The sequence below is a fragment of the Solea senegalensis genome, linkage group LG16 (assembly GCF_019176455.1).
Source record: "Solea senegalensis isolate Sse05_10M linkage group LG16, IFAPA_SoseM_1, whole genome shotgun sequence".
Taxonomy (NCBI): Eukaryota; Metazoa; Chordata; class Actinopteri; order Pleuronectiformes; family Soleidae; genus Solea; species Solea senegalensis.
In genome coordinates this window covers 764,979-789,757 of record NC_058036.1, presented here as the reverse complement: position 1 = coordinate 789,757, position 24,779 = coordinate 764,979, and the positions used below count along the sequence as shown (strand labels likewise).

Below are 24,779 nucleotides of genomic sequence, written 5' to 3'. Positions count from 1 at the left end.
ACAGACAGACAGAGAGAGAGAGAGCGACAGAGAGAGAGAGAGAGACAGACAGAGTCAGATGAAACCAGGGCTGGAAGGTCGATCAATGGTGTCATCTGATGCGGACAGAGGACAGAGGACAGTACAGGGACAGACGGATCATCAAGGACTTATCAGAGCAACAGTTACAGACACTGTTTATACAAAGCAGCGGAGACGATTTCATCTCTGCACAACTGAGCAGAAAACATGACGAGTGGCAGCTGAAGTTTATGATACGATATCTTAACGAACACGTTCACGTCTTTATCTCACTGTTAAACTGAAGTTCATAAACCACTCACTCTCACACACCAAACCTCATAGAGAAAACCAGTGATGTTAACATCACAGCACACAGGAGCTGCTGGTCTACTCCTGATTTTCTCTATGGGCTTTGGTGTGGGAGAGTGAGTGTGATGCAAATCAGTGCCTAAAAATCAGTTTTTCCCTTGAAAATTCAGTTTGTAAACCACTCCCTCATGACTGGCTTTTACTTTGAAAGTCAGGTTGAAAGGAAGTGGTGCTATGTATTGAAAGATGTCAAATTAAAATGTGCATTTTCTTTATAAGGATCACTAATGTCACACTTCATACATTTTTCCAGTAACATGTCTACATCATACATCACTTACATTTCTGCCAAATTAAAATAATATCACTGACATTTTACACAAACTGCACCTTTAATAAAAGAAACCATAATAATAACAAAGAAAATAACAGACTCCGCCTCTGTGGTTAATTAAATTGTGTAAACTGACCCTTTAAACCTCGGCCTTTCACTAACAAGTCCTCCATTTTCTGTCGTCCACAAGTGAGTGTGACCTTTTGACCCCAGCACATGCAGCTCCACATATCGACACTTTTCTCTCTTCCTCCTCCTCCTCCTCCTCCTCCTCCTCTTCTTCTTCCTCCTGCTGCTGCTGCTGTTCACCTTCAGCTCACGGCTCGATGTGACCACTCCTCCATGACTTCATTACTCCCGCAGATCGCGGGGCTCGGGTGCCCGCGCGTCCTCGGGGAGCGCCGCTGATCCCTCGGCGGCCTCGTTACTTCAGCGGTGGAGGCTGTTTGTGCTCGCTCTTAATTTGGTCCCATTAGTGAAAGTGCAACACTTTGTCTTCATGGGTTCAAAACAAGGAGCTGAAAAACACACGGATTATTCTTGTTTGTTTTTAAAGGACCAGTTCCCACATTTATGTGTGACCTCCTCAAATCTTTTTTCTTTTGTATTTACTTTACATTAAGTTTTATTTATATCATGCTTTCTCTCTCTGTACTTTTACCCTGCACTGACAGACTTTTCCAACAGGAAAGTGAAGTTTGTAAACCACTCACTCTCCCACACCAAAGCCCATAGAGAAAATCAGTGATTTTAACATCACAGCACACAGGAGTTGTTGATCCACTGCTGCCTCCATCACTAAGTTCTAATGTCTTATTTTGTCAATTCGGCATTTGAAAATCTTTGTTTAGATGTACACGAGTGACACAAAGTGACCACACGAGGCAGCAGTAGACCAGCAGCTCCTGTGTCCCCACAAGCTAAAATCGGTGATTTTCTCTATGAGGTTTGGTGTGTGAGAGTGAGTGGTTTATGAACTTCTGTCTCACAGTGAGATAAAGACGTGGACATGTTCTTAAAGATATCGTAGATTTTTATCAGGTGAGCCTTTCATTAAGTAGCTTAAATCAGATTTTTGTACCATATTTGGCCAAATCAAGAAATGCTGTGTGTTTATTGAGTTTAAAACACATTCAGGCGTCCACAGAAGAAGCTGTTTTTCCTCCGTCGTCTCTGACAAACTCCTTCATCAGAGCGTTGATAACCAGAAGTCGTTTACACGCTGACGAATGCTCGCCGTTAGCTTTCCTTCTCTGTAGAGACGATGTTGTTGTGGTTGGTGCTGCTGTGTGTATGTGTATGTGTGATTTTGGTGAGACTCCACTGTTCACTGACATGTTTCCAGAGCTCAAACGCCTTCACGTTCACCTGGATTAATGAACCAGACTCCAGGTTTCAAACATCACAGTGAGTGAAAATGAACCGGAAAAAACCCGGCAGGAGCTCGTTTACAGCTCAGCACAGGAACTACTGTGTGTGTGTGTGTGTGTGTGTGTGTAGGTGACACTGGTTCAGCCACTGTCGTCCAATTAGCAGTTGTGTGTTTGAGCTCTTGTGTCTCTGGGTCTTCAGTTCCAGCTCAGTAATCTGGTCAAAGTGGTTCTTTAGCAGCTGACAGGGTCTTGACTCTCTCTCCACCTCTGTCTCTGTCCTGTTTTATCATTTGTTCCTCCTTGTGTCTCATTATCCTGATTTTTTATTGGTTCTATTTTTACATTCACTCTTGTAGCTCCTTTGTTTTTACTTCTTTCTCCTCATAATATATATCTATATGTACAGTATCTATGTAGATATACTGTCTATATTATGGAAGCGTATTAGGGCCACATAGAAAATTGAAAGAAAGAAAAACAAAACAAAACATGAAAGTCAACAGTATGTTGACATGCAGTAAGTTGTAAATTTAACAAAACTGCCAAATATTAGACATTATTCCAGAAAAATGGGGCAAAAATGGGCAATATGCTTAAAATAAGGCATAAAACGGACATTTTGGACACTGGGTCAGGTGTTAAAGGGTTTTATTCAGCTCAGTCACTGAAAATGAATGAGTGTGAAACGCGTCGCTCACATTAGACTGAAATAACCGAGGGTTCCAGTTACACTGATGATGGTTGAACTTTCTTGTCATTTTATTAAAAGGAGGAGGAAACTATTTATAGGGTGGTCACTATGGCAACAGTGGAGTCACAGCAGCTGGAGTCAACACACAATAGCTTTAAGTTTAAAAGTGGAGGCAGTTTTAGAGAAATCGTGTACTTCGTGTCTATATACATGTCATTTATATACATATGTGTATTTACTTATACACACACGTGTGTATATATATATACATATATATATCCATTTGTATGTATGTATACATATAGTATATACATACATACACATATAGATTAAAGTCCAGATTCAAGTCAGAATTCTCAGATTACAGGCTGCAGTGATTAATCGGTCACTTTTCAGCTTCTTAAATGTGAATATTTTCTAGTTTTGCTCCGTAAGAAATAAATCATTAAAACTGACTAACTTTGGTTTGTGGACAAAATAAGACACTTAAGATTGTCATCATTTCAAGGTTTGGGAAACACGGTGTGACATTTTCTGGACAAAACACTTCATCAAAGAATCTAGAGAATGGTCGACAGATAAATGGTCAAACGTGTTGTTGATTTCAGGAAAACAAAGAACTGTCCGTTGAAATGTTGTCCTCTGTCTGTGTCTCTGTAGCTCTCCTCTACGCCACCATCTTTGGAAACGTGACCACTATCTTCCAGCAGATGTACGCGAACACCAACCGCTACCACGAGATGCTCAACAACGTGCGGGACTTCCTGAAACTCTACCAGGTTCCTAAAGGCCTGAGCGAGCGGGTGATGGACTACATCGTCTCCACCTGGTCCATGTCCAAAGGCATCGACACGGAGAAGGTGAGAACCTTAAAGAACCCATGTTTGTTTGAATGAAGACGGTTCTGGACAATAACGAGAACTGTGGTTGTTTAAGGTACTGACACTTGGTCCAAGGCCAGCAGAGACACGAGAAAAAACTGATTTGAGCTCCTAAAATCTACGTCAGTTTAAGTCTACGATATCTTAAGAGCATGTTTACGTGTTTATCTCACTGTGAGACAGACTTCTCCAACAGGAAACTGCAGTTTTTAAACATCACAATCTCGCACACCAAAGCCCATAGAGAAGATCGGTGATTTTAGCTCATGGGGACACAGAAGCTGCTGGTCTACTGCTGCCTCGTGTGGTCACTTTGTGTCACTGAGGTCAATCTGAACAAAAGATGATTAATGCCGAATAATACAAAATAAGACATTTGAAGTTAGTCATCGAGGCAGCAGTGGATCAACAACTCCTGTGTGCTGTGATGTTAAAATCACTGATTATCTCTATGGGCTTTGGTGTGGGAGAGTGAGTGTGATACAAATCAGTGCCTAGAAATCTGTTTTTCCCTTGAAAATTCAGTTTGTAAATATACCATATATAGATATATATATAAATATATCTATATATACATATATGTACATATACATATATATGTACATATATGTATGTATATACATATATATATATATGTATATACATATATATATATATATATAAAACATATATACATATATATATATGTATATATATGTATATGTGTTCCATGTAGAGTTTACAGAGTTGTATTTTGTACGGGGAAAACAAGCAATGTCCTAAATGTATTTAAAATAGCACTTTTTTTAAAAGGGAACAAAGCTCCCAGAGTGCTTCACAAAAATCAAATCTAAAAGAAAACAAGGCAATAAAACAAAAAATAAAGCCATAAAAATAACGAATAAAAACATAGGCACAATAAACACAGATAACACACAAGATAAAGTGATTATAAAACACTTCAAAGTTTCTCTCTGCTTTAGAGCATTACTGTAGTTATTACTCTATGAAACATGGAAATACTGAAGTTCTACATTAATGTCACACATTTATTATTCATTTAATATTCACTCTTCCCTCTGTGTGTTTTCACAACTCCTCCTCCTCCTGATGCTGCTGTAGTTTTCATGGAGAGAATAATGATAAAAGTAATAATAATAATATTAATAAACCCCTCCTGAGGAGACATGCCGCGAGGCTCGTGTATAAAAACACCTCTGAGTCAGAACTGGGGCCAATTAGTGAGTATTTTTCTGTCACAGTGGGAGCCATTACATGATTCTCAGTCAGCTGTTTACCCCCAATACACACCTGAAAAACAGAGCCGCGGCTCCCTGATGTGTCCCACATCTCCTCCTGTCCTCATGTCCTCCACTTTAAATAGAGCAAAGATATTCAAATGATTAATTGTTGTCATTTTGTTCAGGAGTAAGTTTGGAGAACATGATAAAAATAAACAGGATTTTTGTCCATTCAGTTAAAAACAGTGAATTCAAGACTGGGACAGGGTTTTTGCTCAGTGCTGCCCCCTCATGGTTGGAAGCTTATTTACATTAATAATTAATTTTAGCCTTTCATTTATATAATTAGTTTTAAAATATTCTGTTTGTGTTAATTATAAATGCTGTGTTAAAACAAATAGTTACATCTGTCTCCTTATGGACATAAAATGTCACCATTTCAGCATAAAAATATTTATTTTTTTATTCTATGTCGTTATGCTTTCATTCCAAGGTCCTGACCTTAAATTTCTTTGTTTTTTTAATATTCGTAAATATTTGACCTATTTTTTCTGTTTGGCATACATTTCCTGTTAAAATGTTAAAAAAAAACACAGAGAACAAAATTTTTTACTTAGGTCCAGTAAAAATAAATAATAATCCCTTAACCAATAATACTACTTAAGTTGAAGAAAAAGTTAAAAAGTCAAATCTGAGCATATTTAAAATCCAATAGGTGGCAATCTTGAGTAATAGATTAATAGATTTTATTTGATCATCAGGATACATAAATGATATAGATTATATTTAAGGTGAACATTTATGTTTAAATGGCTGTGACATTTATGGTACTGAAGGTGCAGAGTGTGAGTAAATGACAGGACACAAACAAAAAATAAAATCCTGTTTGTTACCATACAACCTGACTGTTATTGTGCAGTGTAGTTTCACACACTACAGCATTTTAAATGACCTCTGACCCCGGGGTAAGTTGTAAACAGATAAACAGGTTGTGTTTTAGAGACTGTTTTTTTCTGTAATTAATCCTCAGAGAGAAAATAACACGTCTTCTGCTATTGTTTTCATTTTTTAGTTTTTTTTGCTGATGTGAGGTTTTTTTTCTTCTCTTCCTCTGTGACTCCCTCGTGTCTCTCTCTCTCTTTTTCCCTCCAGGTTTTATCCATTTGTCCTAAGGACATGAGAGCCGACATCTGTGTCCACCTCAACAGGAAGGTACGAGTCTGTGGAGCTGGGTTTTCTAATCCTTTTACACTGTGGGGAAAAACGCCATAACTGATTATTATTATTATTACGTTATATTGATTGTCGTTTTTATCAACAGCAAAGTCTATGGAACAAGATTTGTGTCAATATTGTTAAACAAATAATTAACCACAAAATCAAAAATACACAAATTGCAAATATAAAATATACGTTATTGTATTTTATTTGTTTTAAAATAAACTTTTTGTTTTGTTTTTTTTTGTCCATGGGCGGGGCTTAGGAAATATAAATGTTGATTGGCTACCGAGCAGACTTCTGGTCCATCAAGCTGTTGCTCCAAAACTCAGTAGCCAATCAGCAGGCAGCTCCCGAAGCCCGCCCATGGACAGATTCACAAACTCCAGGGAGCACAAAAAAAACTAATTTGGAGCAAATGTAAAAAGAAAAAAAAACGTGTAAAAGAGTCGCCAGGCACAGCTGTTCTTTGCATTTATTTTTACATATGTATATATATGTATATATATATATATACTGTCTATATGTAATATAATATGATATAATATAAAAGGTCACAGACTGAACACAGGAAGAATTTCACATCATTAAAACTTAGAAGGCGTTGACAGTTTCTTCCAGCTGAAGCTCTCAAACTTCAAAGATTAAACTTTAACACTTTGATTCTGTTTTTCTTTTAATTTTTTGTGTCTCAGGTCTTCAACGAGCACCCTGCGTTCCGTTTAGCGAGCGACGGCTGCCTGCGCTCGCTGGCCGTGGAGTTCCAGACCATCCACTGCGCTCCGGGAGACCTGATCTTCCACGCCGGCGAGAGCGTGGACACGCTGTGCTTCGTGGTGTCGGGGTCACTGGAGGTCATCCAGGACGACGAGGTCATCGCCATCTTAGGTCGGTGCTCGTGTCTTTTTTTTACAACCATCACAACCCTTCAAACCGCAGCAACATGTCAACTGTCCCATGTCCCCACTTTAGAAAATGTCCTTATTTTCAAAGATGTCCTTCCTGTTACATGTCCCCTCATTCTGTCCCCACATTTTCAAAAATGTCCCCACATTTTCAAAATGTGCTCATATTCAAAAAATGTCCCCACTTTCAAAGATGTTGTCATTGTTACAAAATGTCCTCGTTTTCAAAGATGTCCTCACTCTTACACCTGTTTTCTGTTTTTTTTCTGACGTTATAGTTTGAGTTTTGGGACAAAACGAGACATTTAGAAAAGACACAGGTCGTTTCAGAGCTGTGTTCAGCCCCACTCTCTTTCCCTGGTTTTGTCCTCGTTGATGTGATTGAGGACGACGTGGCTCGTCTCCGTAGTAAGAACTGTAGTTTGCTGCCGGCGTGGAAGACCCTGATCCATTATGTTAAAGCTATAGATTCCACTGCAGCAGAGACAGAGGCTGTGATGCAACAACAGTCAGAGGGAAAATAAAAGAACGGAGAGAGAGAAGAGGAGGAGGAGGAGGAGGGAGGACGTTAGAGAGATAAGATTCACGAAATGTGAAAGAGGAAGAGGAGAAAAAAGTGACACAAATTTGAAAAAGTGGGTGAGACTGTGAGACGGAGACAGACAGCTTCGTCACAGTGAGGACCTTAATCAGTGGCTGTTGTTGTTGCTGTGGAGAGACACATGAGGTTATTATCATCATAATTATCATTATTATTAGAGTGTCTGCTTAGCAACACAAAGCAATGAGAACACCCGCACACGTCCTATATCAGAACGTGCGGTTTCATCGGGAATGGTGCACTTTCAATAACCGTGGTGACAAAAATCGCAAAAATCTGCGAAGAATTTCAACATACACATGAATAGGAAATAGAAATCACAACCCCGCCCAGTTTGGAGCCTCCCAGTGTCGTCGTACTTTAACGTAGAGACGTGGTTCAAACTTTAAACGGCTCACAAGACTTCAGACTTTTCTCACTTGAATCAAAGTTTTTATATATGTTACGGTTTCTTCAGTTTTGTACTTTTTTGAAGTGTGTATTGGGTGGCTAGACCTCTCGCTGAATAATCACAGAAATCTCGAAACAAACTCGTCTCCTGCACACAACTGTTACACAAAAACGCTGCTGTGGTTGTTGTCTAACCCTGTGTGTTGTTTTCATGGTCGCGTGCACGTGTTTTGAACCTGTGTCGGGATCAGACGACACAAATTCAGGAGGATTTCAGTATTTAGTGGATTCTGGACACTGATGTGTGTAATCCTATGACTATTCTTCAGTTGTCTCACAATGTCACAACATTTCTGCAGCATTAGCGTCGCTCTGCTCTCGACTCAGAGAAGATGAAGTCTCTCCGGGAACCTTCACCGTGTCCTCTGCGACTCCGATTTATCGGCAGCAGCCAAACTCCGGGAGACGCTAATTGGACCTTTTCGGGGTCAAACTTTGCGTCGCATAGCAACCAGAATATCCGAGTATCCGACGTCCTCAGTGGCGATTGCTTACAGCTGCAGTTTTGTGTTTGAGCAGGAGAACAAAGCCGTCGTCTGATCACGGCGTCAAGAGCAGGAGGAGGATGGAGGGATCAGGAGATCAGCGAGGAGGGAGGATGGAAGGGAGGATAGAAGGGCAGATAAAGAGTGCCTGCTTAGCAATGCACAGCAACAAGAACTCCCTAGAAAAATTCCACACATCTATCAAAACGTGCAGTTTGAGCAGAAGTGTGCTATGTCTTCTCTAAGCGTTTTGATGTATATTAATTGTGTTTTTTACACAATCGCAGTTTAAGTTTTGCACTTTTCTTGTGTATTGCGTGGCTCGAGTGACTAAAAACTAACTCCTCTTCTGCACACAATTTCCAACCTACACAGACATTTTTGACATCAAAACGTTGCTATGGTTGGCGTCTAACCCCGTGTGTTGTTTTTCAAAAAAACTGAAGACGAGGGTGATTTTAAAACTGTCATTTCTCTGTCAGTACAGATGTAAATGTGGGAGTGGCTGAAAGTCTCCTGACGCTCACAAACCAAACATTTCCTCTCTATCATCAACCGTTCTTGAAATACTTTAAAACACATGTCTCTCTCTCTGTTTTTCACCGGTTTTGGACAGTGAGAAAACAGTGAGAGGAAGAAGAAGAGCAAATGGTTGTAAATGTAGTTTTGGGGCAGGATGGAGGAGAGAGAGAGAAGACAGGAACTCATAAAGAAAGATGGAGATGTTCAGAGATGATCATCAGTCAGTATTCATATCCAGCAAAATGCACTTTTCTTTTCCCACACTGCATCATGTGTAGGACACAAGAGACGGGGAGAGGAGAGAGACACATGGAAGGAAGAGTCAAAGAGACAGATGAGTGACATTTGGAGGCGGGAGAATGGATGAGGAAGTTGATGGAGGGAAAGAGTGAAAGGAGGCGGGGTTGAAGAGAAAGGAGGAGATGATTTTTTAAAAGAATTGAAAGATGGAGGCAAAGGAAAAGGAGACCAAAACCTGGTCCTGATGAGGCAGAACCTCATTTCTGAGGAGCTGGATTAAGTTTGGGACTAAGATTTGAATTGTGCTTATGTTTAGGTTAAAGTTCTTTTTAGTCATTAACTGGTTATGGTTAAATTCTTTGTTTAAATAAATGGAGGAGGATGTGTGAGGACCAAAAAATGTAGAAACCATACTGAGTGAGGACATTTTGGGAAAGTGAGGACACTTTTTAGACCTGGTTTTAGGTTTAGGAAGAGAGTTGGGGTAAGGGTAAGAGGTTAGAGCACAACTTTTGTCTATGAGTGTGTGTTTTCTTGTATTTGGACCCTTTTTCTGTCATAAACGCTGACCTTGTCAGGACCACTCGTCCTCATGGAGACCAAAACCTGGTCCTGATGAGGCAGAACTGCATTTCTGAGGAACTGGTTTAAGTTTAGGACTAGGATTTGTCCTCAGAAGAATAGCTGCACCAACCTGTGTGTGTGTGTGTGTGTGTGTGTGGTTGTGGTTTTACAGCCACTGATTTCCCAAGGCTGCGTAGAAAGGCTCCTCCACTCTGCTCTCATTAGTGTCTGCTGGCATCAGGTGGACACGCACGCGCACACACACGCACACACACACACACACACCGCCTGCACGCACGCACACACACACTTGAGCAACAAGGGTACACACACAAGTGTCAGTGTATATTTGTTTATCATGACTCTTTAATTTCTGCAGGTACAGGCTGTGGATATTAGTTTCCTCCAGAGACAGTGAACACACACACACACACACACACACACACACATTCTTGTACAGCATTCTTACTAAGGACATTCATATACATAATGAATTATCTCGCCCATTACCCTGACCTTTAACCTAAACGTACTTAATTCTACCTATAAACCCGTAAGCAGGCATTTTAAGGTGAGACAGAATGTGAGGACATGGCGTGTGAGTGTCCTCGCTCCGTTTGGTCCTCACAGAGACGTTTGAACAGGTAAACGCTCACACACTCACACACACACACTTTTTCCCACAGTAACAGGGCAATACTGTGGCAGCTCCTCTAATTAGTGCTAAGTAATATCACTCTCATTTCCTCTCGTCCGGCAGCTTCACACCGACACCAGCTCTAAACAAACTCTTTCATGACTCTGTTTGGCCTGATTTTATCGACCTGCACCATCAGAGTGGTTCTGTGGTCTAAAATATGTGGACCGAGGCTTTTGAATAGCTGTAGAGAGCCATTTTTACTAATCACCTCATCCTTAAACCCATAAAGTATCCGGGTTCAGGCTTGAAAACAAGCTGAAATACTGATTAAAGCCACTTAATGAAAGGCAGTTTAAGTGTTCGATATCTTAAGAACACGTTCACGTCTTTATCTCACTGTTTGACAGACTTTTCCAACAGGAAACTGAAGTTTGTAAACCTCTCACTCTCCCACACCAAGCCCATAGAGAACATCAGTGATTTAAGCTCACAGGGACACAGGAGCTGCTGGTCTACTGCTGCCCCGTGTGGTCACTTTGTGTCACTGAAGTCAATCTGAATGAAGTTTTTCAAAAGCCGAATTGACAAAATGACACGTTTGAACTCAGTGATGGAGGCAGCAGTGGATCAACAACTCCTGTGTGCTGTGATGTTAAAATCACTGATTTTCTCTATGGGCTTTGGTGTGGGAGAGTGGAACTTCAGATTCCGGTCAGAAAACTCTGTCTAACACCAAGATCAATGAAAACACTCTGTTTTTCCCTGTGTCCCTATAGCAACAAGCCTCTGTGTCTCAGAAAAAAAAAGAATTCAATTTCTCTTCCATTGTCTCCTCTTAATTCAGACTTCTTCTTTTGCTTCTATCAAACCCTGGACGACGCGTCGGTTCTTTCATCAGCGACAGAAAAGTCGTCTGAACAGAAGAACAAACACGCGCAGCCCTTTCGCCTGTATTATACCTTAATGATTCCACTTCTGCTCCTGGTCGGAGAAAAATCCACTCGCTACCTGTTCTTTGTTTTGCAAAAAAAAAAAAAGAGCTGATTAATTTCATAATCCATTATTCATGCTCTGTTATGAGAAGGGGATTTTGGTCTGGCTTTGTATTCACACAGCAATATGTTCTGGCCCAGCGAGCAGCAGCAGCAGCAGCAGCAGCAGCGAGCAGGAGGAGATGAGCCTCCAGTCACACACAGAACAGTGTTACACTCATAATAATCATCGGCCGGCTGTTTACATTAGAGGAGGAATAAATGAAGCCCCTAACACTCCTCTGAATTAACCTTTATGGATTTATCCAGGAGAAACGTACAGAAAATGAATAGCTGCTTAACCCGTGTTAATGCATATTAAGGCGGTAACAATTATTGGAATAATTGATTATTAAATTAGTCGTCAGCTAATCTTATAATCAGTTTGAATTCTTTCTTAACAATGAATCCCTCATAGAATTAAAAGTGAATATTTACTTGCGTCATATTAGCAAAGACGTCATGAAAACTGATTCATTTTGGTTTGTGCACCAAACAAGACATTTAAAGACATCAACGTCTTGAGGTTTGAAAGATACTGTCCAACATTTTTATACATTTTATGAACCAAACATATTACATATGGCATTCAATTTGACAACGGTTTTACATTTTTTCCAAATATGCTGTTTATATTAAATAGTTACGTTCGTCACCTTGGGTACATAAAGTGTCACCATTGAAACCAATTATAAAGCCATTATACTGAATGTAAAAACGCTATTTCCATGTTTATATACTTTTATGCTGAGGTCCTTTCCGCATATTTATATTTTTTGTTGTGGTTTCTCTTCATTTTGACCCATTTTCCTCCTGTTTGGCATAGATGTAATCCTCTGGTAATCCAGCAGATAATCCAGCAGGTGGCCGTGTTGTGTAATAAATGGCTGGTGGAGGCCTTTTTAGAAACTATTGAGAAATGAATTAGTCTTATGTTTATGATCATGGCTGATGTTGGTTAGAAAGACTTTGGTAATTTAAGGTGAAAAATAAGTTGCTGTTTATACAGATGGGACATTTTTGGCACTTAAGGTGCAGAGAGGGAGTATTTGACATAATCCAAAAATAAAACCAGATAATGGCTGTTATCCGTCACTGATACCCCTTCAAATAACTGATACCCCTTTAAAGAAAACTCTCAAATGAGAGAACTTACCAGGAAACAAGGCTGCTTTTTTAACCCTTATTCAACCTGGGGTTAAAAAATTGTGATATTATATATTTTGTGACATTTAAACATTCTGAATACATTGTGTAAATCAAATAGCCACATTTGTCACCTTAGGTACCTAAAGTGTCACCACTGAAATCCTTTTATTAATAAAACAAATAAAGCTTCCATGTTAATATTTCTTTCATTTTTGGCCCTCAAGGTGTTGAGAGGGAGGATTTGACACTACCCCCGAAAAAAAAAAAAAGCCAGAAAATAGATGTTGCTGTTTATCAGTGACACATCCCAGCTTGTGTGATCTCTTCAAATAACATTTTTAAATGAGGTGTGAACTCATGTTGTCACTTAGAGCTTTTCCCATCAGTAGAAAAAGAAAGGACCTGTGGGCAGGAGTGAAAACACGCACCACTTTATCTCGTCGTGTGAAGCTTTTAGCTGGACGTCGGTCCAGTGAAGAGGCTCAGCTTCAGTTTGTTGCTGCTGCTGCTGCTGCTGCTGCTCTAACCCCCGTCAGGCCATTATCCTGTAAAACTGAGTGGGTGGAGACACTAATTCCGCTCCTGGGACAATGTCTGTCCACCAACAACAGCATTAATGGCCGTTATTGTACAACAGATAACACGACTGTTATCGTTTGAAACACACTCTTTGAGTGAAACGCTGTACTTTAAATGGGAGTCAATGGGGAGTCAATGGGGGAGGATTCACAACTGACCATGACCAGTTGTGTAACGTCAGCGACTAACGTCAGCGCTATAATGAACAGATGTATGTGTTCCAGTGTTCCAGGATTACCGTAGCTGTCAGTACGAGGACGCCTCTGCAGTTCAGTGAGAAGAGTTAATGTGAGCGACGCTCTCAGGTGAGCAGCTTTTACAAAAACCTGGTGATGGAGGTCGAGGCACCTGCGTTTCCGTCGCTTCACCACAGTCGTCACTGTGATCTTTAACTCCAGTGGAAGTGTCACACTGGTTTCACTCAGCCTCCACTCGCCCGTGTGACCTGGTCCACATCCCTCCCTAATTGGCGCCGGGGTTTCTCCGGGGAGCTCATTCCAGGCGAGTCCTGCTGCTGGATGTACAGAGAGAGAGGGAAATCAGGCCCTGGAGGACGGAGACTGTTGAGATCAAATCCACTCACTCACTCACTCACTCACTCACTCACTCCTCATCTGTGGTGACAGAGTTGGCTGCTTTTCCTCAGCTGTCCCTCAACTTTGATGCGTCCACATTAATGTGAAGACGTGTCTTTAGCTTGGTTTTATTGTCTTCCACTTTCTTTGAAGAGGTCTAATATACACAGTTTGTATTAGTAGTTTATTATTTCACTTTATTTGCACTCAGTACCTCTTCTACTTAGTAATACAAAGTACTTTTACTGTGTACCTTTGCAGTAATCTAGGGTTCACTTTTTGCTTAAAATCTGATGAATGAACTGCCCTTTAATTCACCTCAGCTGCTTTGTAATGACACAATTTTGTCGTTCTTCATGTTACAATATTTCCGTAATTATCCGAGTAAATCAATGGCGTTGCCAAGGAGACACTCGGGAGTGTAAGCGCGCGCTGGTCCTCTCTGGTGATTAGCATGAGGATTTAATGCTGGCACTCGATAAGTCAAGTTTGCAGGTGGCAGTGTTTGGGCCCAGGCCAAAAACAACAAAGCAGGTGAATTTATTTCACAGGCTCAAGAGTTTTGTTGATTTTTCTCCTTTTAGAATACAACAACAACAACAACAACCTCCTCATGTGAAGGTAAACTTTAAAAAATCAGTGTTTTATTAAAGCCACATTGCATTACACTTTTATTGCCATTAAAATGAGCAAAAGTATGATTTAACGCAGGAAATATTAATGATAAATCACAAAAATAGTGAATGAAATAAGGATCTTTTAGTTTTATCTGTATATTTAACACCTCTTCATGTCATGTTTTCGTCACAGTTCACTGTAAATAATGGGTCAATTCCATTTTATTAGGTTAAAAGCATTTATTTACATGTATTTTTAGGAGTCTTTGTATGTTTGTACGTGATTTTTCTCACCACAGTTAAAACCCTGACATGTTGTGCTCGTGCTTTAACAAATAAAGGAAAAGTTTAGTTACAAATTAAAGTGAAGAACTGTAGAAATATCACATTTTTCACAGCATCTGGTGTCTGAGAGTGTTTGAGATGATCCAAGAACAATGGAACTCTTTAAAACACATAGCATTTACACATACATACATATATGTGTATATATATATATGTATGTGTGTATATATACACACAGTATGTGCAAAACTAAATCCAATCATATTTTTTTCTAAATTGAGTTTCCGTCCAGTTTCTTTAAAAATAGTTGTTTCCTCTTATTTCCTCTGAGTCTTTCCATCTTCTCGTTCCACTGGGATTAACGTGGGATTTGAGGCGGAGTGTTACTCGTCTCATGGTTTCAGTGTCTGAAGGTGAAACCAGCAGCTCTGGTTGCTAAGGCCAGGTAAACCTGTTGCTAGGGACGGAAAAAGTGTGTGTGTTTGGTGTGTGTTATGCAGAGTTGCAGACGTACAGCATGTTCAACGTTTTCATTTCATCTGCTTTATTTCCACACAGGTTTTTTCTCTTCCGTCTTTATTCATTTTCTAACGCGAGTCTCTTGATGATGACATCACCTGCTGAACTTCTCAATAAAGCCATTGTTGGAGCTGTGAACAGTCGTCTTCATTCTTGTTGTTCTTCTTCTTCTTGTCGCCAGGTAAAGGCGACGTGTTCGGTGACGTCTTCTGGAAGGAGACCACGCTCGCGCACGCGTGCGCTAACGTCCGAGCGCTGACCTACTGCGACCTCCACGTCATCAAGAGAGAAGCTCTGCTCAAGGTCCTGGAGTTTTACACGGCGTTCGCCAACTCCTTCTCACGCAACCTCATCCTCACCTGCAACCTGCGCAAGCGCGTGAGTTTTAAAGCATCACACACACACACACACACACACGGAGCTAATCCTTAGGCCTGCATGTACACGGTCACTGGACTTGTTGTCCACAGCTGATTACTGAAGATGACCTGGGCGACTCAGAACCTTCACAGACTTTTTTCTTCAGATCTTCTCTTTCATGGTCTTTAATGGGGCTGAAGTTATATTTGATGTGTGTGGAGAAGAAAGTGAAGCTCTAGCTCGGGATTAAAGGTGCGTAACAGAATCCGAAAGATTCATGATTGGATGCCCGTTGTCCCAGGAAGTTTAAACACCAGGAACTAAGAGGTTCCTGCTTGTGTTTCCACTGCAATTAGGCGTTTGTTCGCACATCTGCGGAGGTGCGCTATCAACCATGTGACGTATGTGTTGTCTCCGCCCACACCCGCAACAAGCTCCACCCTGAGAGTTCCTGCGATCATCTTTGAGAAAGTATTAACCTTCTGAGCAAGGTCTTGCGTTAAACATTTACGAGGAACTTAATTCAAACCCTGTTTCCTGTGGTGGAAGCAAATACAGATCCTGATTGTCCATAGTTCCTGGGGCAGGTTCTAGGAGCAGTTTCTAGCGAAATTCCCTGATGTGGACAACCACAAAGATCCTGGTCAAGTTCTTGAAGACAGTTCTTGATGAGGACAACCACAAAGATCCTGGTCAAGTTCTAAGTTCTTGGAGAAAGTTCTTGATTTGGAAACTCAAATAGATCCTGGTCAAGTCCCTGGTTTCTGGTGAAAGTCCCTGCAGTGGAATCTCTTTACTTTTTGGACTTTGATGATGAGCGACTGTCGGAGAGATTTCCACCGACAGTCGCTCATCTGTGTGTTCTGATGATCCAAACCTGGAGCCGGGCTTTGATTCGCTGCAGCTGTCACTCACCTGACACTGTGTCTGTGCAAAAAACCAGCAGCACTTTATTGAAAGCGCGGCTCGGGCGTCTGCTGGGAAATCGGCGAGGGCAAATCAGGGATTGAGGTGTTGAAACAGACATATTTCATATTCCTGGACCTTTATTAGAAGTGTTGAGTGTGAAGGATTGAGAGCAGCTGGACAGAATCTGACCACACTCCTGTCGTTGTTTTGTTTTTGTTTTTGCTCTTTTTCTCGTGCTGTCAACACAATAAATTCTACATTGGACACAGGTCGCCTCGTTACGTCCTCTCAGCAGCTCTCCTCAGACTCTACATTTGTTTGTTTATGAGCAAATTATTCTTTTATTCTTTACAGATTATCATTTATTGATATGTGTGTTTTAAACACATATCATATTTACCTTCTATATTTCTGTATTTCACTTTTAGTTTCACCTAATTCTAGTCTACATCAAGCAACACAGGGCCTGAAACAGTAGGTGGCGTTGTAACAAGCAAGGGAAACATCTACCGAAATATCAACTTCACTTCTTAACTGCACGAAAGTCAAGCACTTTCAATGACCCTTGTCAATTAAGAGCTATTTTCAAAAATGGTCAAGGTCCTTGAATTGTTTTTGACAAATTCACAAGCTTTCAAGGACCAGTGGGAACCCTGAAGCACAGAATTCAAGCACTTCCAATGACCCATGTCTATTTCAGAAGAGTTTCAGAACATTTTAACGGCCTTGAATTTTTTTGTCAAATTCAAATACTTTCAATGACCCGTGTGTATTTAAGAGGATCTTCAAAAATGTTCAAGGGCCTTGAATTTTTCTTTTTGTCAAATGTGCAAACTTTCAAGGACCCGTGGGAACCCTGAAGCACAAAATTCAAGCACTTCCAATGACCATGTCTATTTAAGGGCCTTGGAAAAAAAATCACATTCAAGGATTTCAAGGATGCTGTTCCTGATTTGATTTACACTTTCACTTATATTCTGAACCAAATACTGACAAACGATGCCATTCACAGACTTTGGTCCCCACTAAAGTTTTTGGCTCCTCCTGTGGACACGCCCCAGTGTTGTGGACACGCCCCCAGTGTCTTAGAGCAGAGAATGTAGCAGAATTTTTTAAATGTAAAACAAATTTTCACCACTTTTTTAACCATTCAAATGTGTTAAAGTTGGTCCCTTTATTTTAAGGCGAGCGGCTGCTAACGTGCTAACGTGCTAACGTCATGTGTTTGGAGGCCCGGACGAGCAGATTGTTCGCTCAGAGGAATTCACTCCAGGGTTAAAGCCTGAAGACTGAGAGGCTTTTACCATCTTCTGCTGCATTATTCATGTGACCCAGCGTGTGTGTCTGTGTGTGTGTCTGCGTCTGTCTGTGTGTGTGTCTGCGTCTGTCTGTGTGTGTGTGTGTGTTTTAGCAGAACTCAGACAGACAAAAAGAAAAATGTTTCAATGTTCACAGTGACGCAGTAATTCAGTGTATTGACTGAGACCTTCTCCTCTCATGTTTCCCAGTGTTAGGGCCCCCTGGTGGACATTTAGGGTTACAGCAGGTCATAACAAACAAACAAAGATGTTTCTTTTTCACTTGAAAAAAACTCGCATATTAAGACACATTATGAAGAAAGCACTGACCCATCACTGACTTTTCAGAACGAGACTTGACGTTAAATATGTCGCAGAAGAATTGCGATGAATATTTGATGCGTGACCTGAAAGTTAAACTGAGCCGGTTAATAAAACATCACAGGTGTTATTATTATTAATGGAATCATAAAGGTTAATTAGAGGTTTGACGCTGTCACCTCTGCTGCTCACTGAGAGAAGCTATTACAGACTGGTCCTTTAATTAGTCATCACACACACACACAATGATATAATCAGTAAAATGTCAGATCTTCCGTTTCTAAGTTTTTGCTCTAATGATCTCGTTCACGGTGAAATTCAGACGTTATTGATTTATTTAAATTGTTTTTCCAGGAGCAGGAAAAACTGTTTCCATGGTGATTCAGCTTCAGGTTGAGCAGTGAGGTCAAAAGGTCGAGCAGTGAGGTCAAAATCTTCTTAGTCTTAAGATCTTTGAGTCCATTTTTTAATGTAAGGAAAGTTTTTTGAGGCTTAAGGGTTGGGGTTCATGAGGGATAATTTAAGGTTTAATTTATGGATGACTGTTTTGGGGGTTAGGGGTTTTGATAAGTTAAGGGTTAGGGGTTTTGGGGGATAAATGTAAATGTTGGGTTTTTTGAGGGTCAAGTTAAGGGATTTGTGGGGTTCAGTTGAGTTTGGGTTTTTGAGGGTTAATTTAAGGGTTAGTGTTTTTGGGGTTCAAGTTAAGGGTGAAGGTTTTTGATGGTCAAGGGTTAATTTAAGGTTTTTAAGGGTTAAGATAAGGGTTATGGTTTTTGTGAGTGGGTTAAATTAAGGGTTGGGTTGGTTAATTGGAGGCATTGAACGACTCTTTCATTCATTCATTCATTCATGTCATTGTTCACTAACATGGTCTCGTTTGTGCTCAATGGCAGAAAAGAAGATTTCAGCAAACTTTGGTCCCCGTGTTTGTTTCTATTTTTACTCTCATGGGCGAAATGCATTGTGGGACATCTGGTATTAATCTGCGTCCTGAGGGACTGGACTGATCATGTGATCATGGCCGTCACTTCACAACACGAGAGCTTCAGGGAGAAACTGGACCGCGGCCACGTTTGGCTGCAGCAGGGGAAGAAAAAGAGAAATGTGGAACGTGGCCGTGGGTGAACTTGGCTGACGGTGAAAAAAGAACCAAAGAAATAAATAACAATAACAAAAAAAGCTTCAGGGTGAAGGTTTGCCTTGACAGAAGTGGTCACATGACTGCGGTAATGAGTGGATTAGTCTCATCCACTCACACATTCATCACAGCTGAGAGGGCAGGTGCAGTTTTTAATGAAGAATTTCAGTTGTTTTATAAGAAGAAGATACATGACCTGGTTTGGATGGTTAAGTTAAGGTTTTTGAGTATTAAGTTAAGGTTTTTGAGTATTAAGTTAAGTTTTTTGTGTATTAAGTTAAGTGTTTCATTCTTTGATGGTTAATTTAAGGGCTATGGTTTTTGAGGGTTACATTTCGGGTCAGGGTTTCGAGGGTTCAGATTAAGGGTTTTTGGGGGTTAACGTAAATTTACGTTTTTTGTGGATTAATTTAAGGGTTCCAGGTTTCAGGGTCTATTCAAGAGTCAGGGGTTTTGATGAAGGTTCATTTAAGGTTTAAGGTTTTTGAGGGTTAATTTATGGATTCATGTTTTGTGGGGTTAGGGGTTTTGATGTTAAATTGAGGGTTTAGGGTTTTGAGAGTTTTGATTTTTGGGGGTTAATGTTAATGTTTTATGAGGGTCAAGTTAAGGGATTTTTGGGGTTAAGTTGAGTTTGGACTTTTGAGGGATCATTTAAGGGTCAGGGATTACGAGGGTTTGTGAGGGTTAAGCTAAGGTTATGGTTTTTGTGGATTCATTTAAGGGTTTCAGGGTCTATTCAAGAGTGAGGGGTTTTGATGATTAAGTTAAGGACGGGGGTTAGTGGTTGAGGGTTAGGAGTTTTGAGATTTAGACAATTTTTTGATCTTGTTGTAAGGAAAGAAGAACTCATGGTTTCCACTGATATATAAGTGTTTGTAGATACACAGTTAAGTGTTTGTAGATACACAGTTAAGTGTTTGTGTAATTCCAGCAGAACTGAGGTGTGGGAATGAAACCGCTGAGGGACCGTGTGTGTCACCATGTGTTTTACATAACTTTCCATATTCTAATGTATTTTTAATGTATTCTCTCTCTGTATTTAATCATCACACATCAGTTTGATTTAAGAAGAACATTCATGTTACACTTTCACATGTTTGGAACACAACAGCGAAACACTCTCATCATCATTAGGAGACATTTGTCATTAGTCATCAACTAATGAAGCTACGACCACCTGCACACCTGTGTGTGTGTGTGTGTGTGTGTGTGTGTGTGTGTGTGTGTGTGTGTGTGCGTGTGTGTGTGTCTGTGTGTGTGTGTGTGTGTGTGTGTGCGTGCGTGCGTTGTGTTGTGTTGTATACACTGTATGTACTGTGTGTGTGTGTGTACATACAAATATATATAAATATATACATACATATGTATACACATATGTATGTATATATATATATATACGTATATACATATGTATACACGTATATACATGCTAATATGTATACACATATGTATGTATATACGTGTATACATATATACATACATATATACTTATATATGTATGTGTATATATATATATATATACACATACATATATACATTTTGTGTAGACAATACACTTTTGGAAAAGATTACGTCATAATCCCTTAAATTAACCTTACGTTAAGGATTAGGGTTTTTGAGGGTGAGGGTCAAGTTAAGGGTGAGGGTTTTTATGGTTTAATTTATTGATTATGGTTTTTGATGGTTAAGTTAAGGGTTGGGGGTTTTGGGGTTTAGTTGAGTTGAGATTTTTGAGGGTTAATTTATCAGTTAGGGGTTTTGAGAGTTAATTTATAGATAATTGTTTTTGAGGGTTACGTTAAGAGATAGGGTTTTTGGGATTAAGTTGAGCTAGGATTTGTGTGGGATAATTTTAGGGTTAAATGGTTTTCGGGATTAAGTTCAGTGTTAGGGCTTTAAGTAGGTTAAGTTAAGGGTTTGGCATTTAGTTGTGATGTTAAGGTTGAGATAAGCGGTTAGAGATTGTCTGTCAGTGTGTGTGTGTGTGTGTGCGTTTATCTTCCTGTAGTCATGAGGACCTGTTTATTGTTTAATGTAAAGACATTTTAAGGGTTTGATGATTTAAATAACTCACACTGAACTAGTGACTCTGTGAAAGTGATCCAAATCACATTCAATACAGCTTCTCTTTCTTCTCTCAGTCGCTCTGTGTGTGTGTGTGTGTTTCTATTTTTAGCACTTTCATGAAAGCAGCTCCTGTGTGTGTGTGTGTGTGTGTGTGTGTGTGTGTGTGTGTGTGTGTGTGTGTGTGTGTGTGTGTGTGTGTGTGTGTGTGTGTGTGTGTATGTAATGTTCCTCTCCCTCTCTGCTGCTCCCTGTCGCTCACTATTATTGTCATTCTATTTTATCACTGAAGCAGGAATTGGAGTCAATATTCAAATCCAACACACACACACACACACACACACACACACACACACACACACACACACACACATAGATCTTCTTTCCAGCAGGTTGTGTGAGTTAATCCAGTTTCTATCCATCACTCTGACACTGTGTGTGTGTGTGTGTGTGTGTGTGTGTGTGTGTGTGTGTGTGTGTGTGTGTGTGTGTGTGTGTGTGTGTGTGTGTGTGTGTGCGTGTGTGTAAAACAAAGAACTGCAACTCAACAAAAGAATTTAATCAAGTACACACACACACACACACACAGAGAGGTTTCTCCTTCAGCTTCAGGATTAAACTTCCTTCACCAGCTCTGCAGGTCATTACTGCACTTCACCCTGTCACAATGACTCCTGCTCACTGCACACACACACACACACACACACACACGCTCAGAGGAAACACTGTGACGACATGACAAAAGAAAAACACACACACACACACCATCAGTGTGATACAACCAATCATGACTGACAGAATCCCCGGGATATTTCAAACGTTTCTAATCCCAACAATATCAACAGCAGCGACTTGTCATGTGACTGCCGGTGTCTCCACAGACACGTATGAACACATGAACAAGAGCGAGAGCTTTAAATCCTGTCGCTCTTTAAGTCCTGAAAGTGTTTACACTGCACGACATCACTTTTGATCACTGTTACTGTTTTCAAAGGTTAAGTTAAGGGCAAGGGTTTTAAGAGGTTTTAAGGGTTAAGATTTAAGGGTTTTGGAGTTAATTTAAGGGAAAGACTTTTTGAGGGTTAGGGTTTTGAAGAGCTAAGTTAAGGCTTTGTGTTTTGAGTGGTAACTTAAGGGTTTGTGAGTGGGTAATATGTAAGGGTTACAGTTATTGAGAGTTAATATAAAGGTAAGGGTTTTTAGGGGTTAACTTAAGGGTTTGTGTTTTTGAGGGTTAAGTTAAGGGTAAGGGTTTTTGAGGGTTAAGTTAAGGTTAAGTGATGACTTTGCTGATTTTAAAGGCTGAGTTGGACCATGTAAGTCATGTGTGGTGATGAAGATTCTCCCTCATCTTCATCCGTCTCCTGACGACCGTAACAACTCTAAACTCTCTGGATTGATTTTAAATTACACACAAACCACCAATAACTTCATCAATAACTTCATCAATAACTTCATCAATAACTTCATCAATAACCCACTCAGCTTCATCTGTGGCTGGACTGCACTTCCTGTCGCTGCTGCTGCTGCTGCTGCTGCTGCCGCTGCCGCTGCTGCCGCTGCCGCCGCCGCCGCTGCCGCCGCTGCTGCCGCTGCTGCTGCTGCAGTAGTAAACTCCTTCTTCTTCTTCTTCTTCTTCTTCTTTTCATATCAACTTCTGGTGTCTCTTCAGTTCATGTTAACGTGAGACGAGAGCAGAGACGCAGTTAGCTCATGTTTCATTACTCTGAGTACAAACTCTGCATAATTTACACAGTTTGACGGAGCGCTGCTGTGTGTGTGCGTGTGCACGTGTGTGTGTGTGCGTGCACGTGTGTGTGTGTGTGTGTGTGTGTGCTGAGCTGGCGTTGGCTTCATGTCTGTAATTACATAAATTCTCTTTACATCAGAGTCTGCAGAGTCAGGTGATTTAACAATTTGTGATTCTCATCTTCCTGTAATGAGTCAATATCACACACACACACACACACACACACACACACAGACACACACACACACACACACACACACACACACACACACACACACACACACAGAGACACACACACACACACACACACACACACACACACACACACACACACACACAGAGACACACACACACACACACACACACAGAGACACACACACACACACACACACACACACACACAGAGACACACACACACACACACACACACACACACACACAGGTTGGTGCAGGTGTTCTTCACAGGACTCTGCATTGATGTTCATTCATTTAAACAGACTAAACACTTATCATTAACCTTAACTATAACAAGTTCAGGGTTAAGGTTTTTGAGGATTAAGTTAAGAGTTTTGTTGCTTTTCTTATCTCCTCCTCTCTCTTCCTTGTTGTATTTTTATTCTGTGTGCGTGTGTGTGTGAGAGTGTGTGTCTGTGTGTGTGTCTGTGTGTGGAGAGTGTGTGTGAGAGTGTGTGTCTGTGTGTGTGTCTGTGTGTGTGTGTGTGTGTGAGAGTGTGTGAGAGTGTGTGTCTGTGTGTGTGTCTGTCTGTGTGTGTGTGAGAGAGTGTGTGTGTGTGAGTGTGTGTCTGTGTGTGTGTCTGTCTGTCTGTCTGTGTGTGTGTGTGTGTGTGTGTCTGTCTGTGTGTGTGTGTGTGTGTGTGGTCTGTGTGGGTGTGTGTCTGTCTGTGTGTGTGAGAGAGTGTGTGTGTCTGTGTGTGTGTGAGAGTGTGTGTGTGTGTCTGTCTGTGTGTGTGTCTGTGTGTGTGTGTCTGTGTGTGTGTCTGTCTGTGTGTGTGTGTGTGTGTGTGTGTCTGTCGTGTGTGTGAGAGAAAGTGTGGTGTCTGTGGTGTGTGTGAGTGTGTGTCTGTGTGTGTGTCTGTGTGTGTGTGTCTGTGTGTGTGTCTGTCTGTGTGTGTGTGTGAGTGTGTGTCTGTGTGTGTGTGAGAGAGTGTGTGTCTGTGTGTGTGTGTGTGTGTCCCCAGTGTGTGTGTGTGTGTGTGAGAAACACTTCTCCATGAATCTTTGCTTTGTTTTCAGTGAGCGTCGAACAAAGCAAAACAAAACTATGAATACTATTACCACAGAGAATACACTATAGTGTACATACATATGCAAAACTGTGTGTGATAAACTGCCTGTGTGTGTGTGTGTGTGTGTGTGTGTGTGTGTGTGTGTGTGTGTGTGCGTACATACACACATTAATCTTACAGAATATTTCCTCCTCTCTTTCTATTCCAGATTTCCAGTATGTAATGTTTTCTATTTTATTTCTCCCCTCCAGGCAGAATATCATGACCTGACTAAAATGAAGACATTACTCAGCCTCTCTCTCTCTCGCTGTCTCTCTCTCTCTCTCTCACCCTCTGTCTCTCTCTCTCTCTCTGTCTCTGTGTTTGAAAACACTAAATAAATCCTGACACTCTCCGTCTGCTCCGCTCTTGAATATTTAAAACCATAGAATGTGTTCAGGCAGCTCACAAACATGACCCTGTGTTTGTTGTGTCCTCTCATCGATATGACTCACT

General features: G+C 40.7%; 1 protein-coding gene across 1 annotated transcript in view; it reads left to right on the top strand.

Moving 5' to 3' along the window:
* kcnh5b (potassium voltage-gated channel, subfamily H (eag-related), member 5b) overlaps positions 1-24,779 on the top strand; it is a 73,993-nt gene that overhangs the window by 45,363 nt on the left and 3,851 nt on the right. Inside the window, exons 9-12 of the mRNA XM_044048234.1 lie at positions 3,371-3,570; positions 5,964-6,023; positions 6,725-6,917; positions 15,373-15,569. Of these exons, the coding sequence (XP_043904169.1) occupies positions 3,371-3,570; positions 5,964-6,023; positions 6,725-6,917; positions 15,373-15,569 (650 nt within the window). The remainder of the gene's footprint in view (positions 1-3,370; positions 3,571-5,963; positions 6,024-6,724; positions 6,918-15,372; positions 15,570-24,779) is intronic.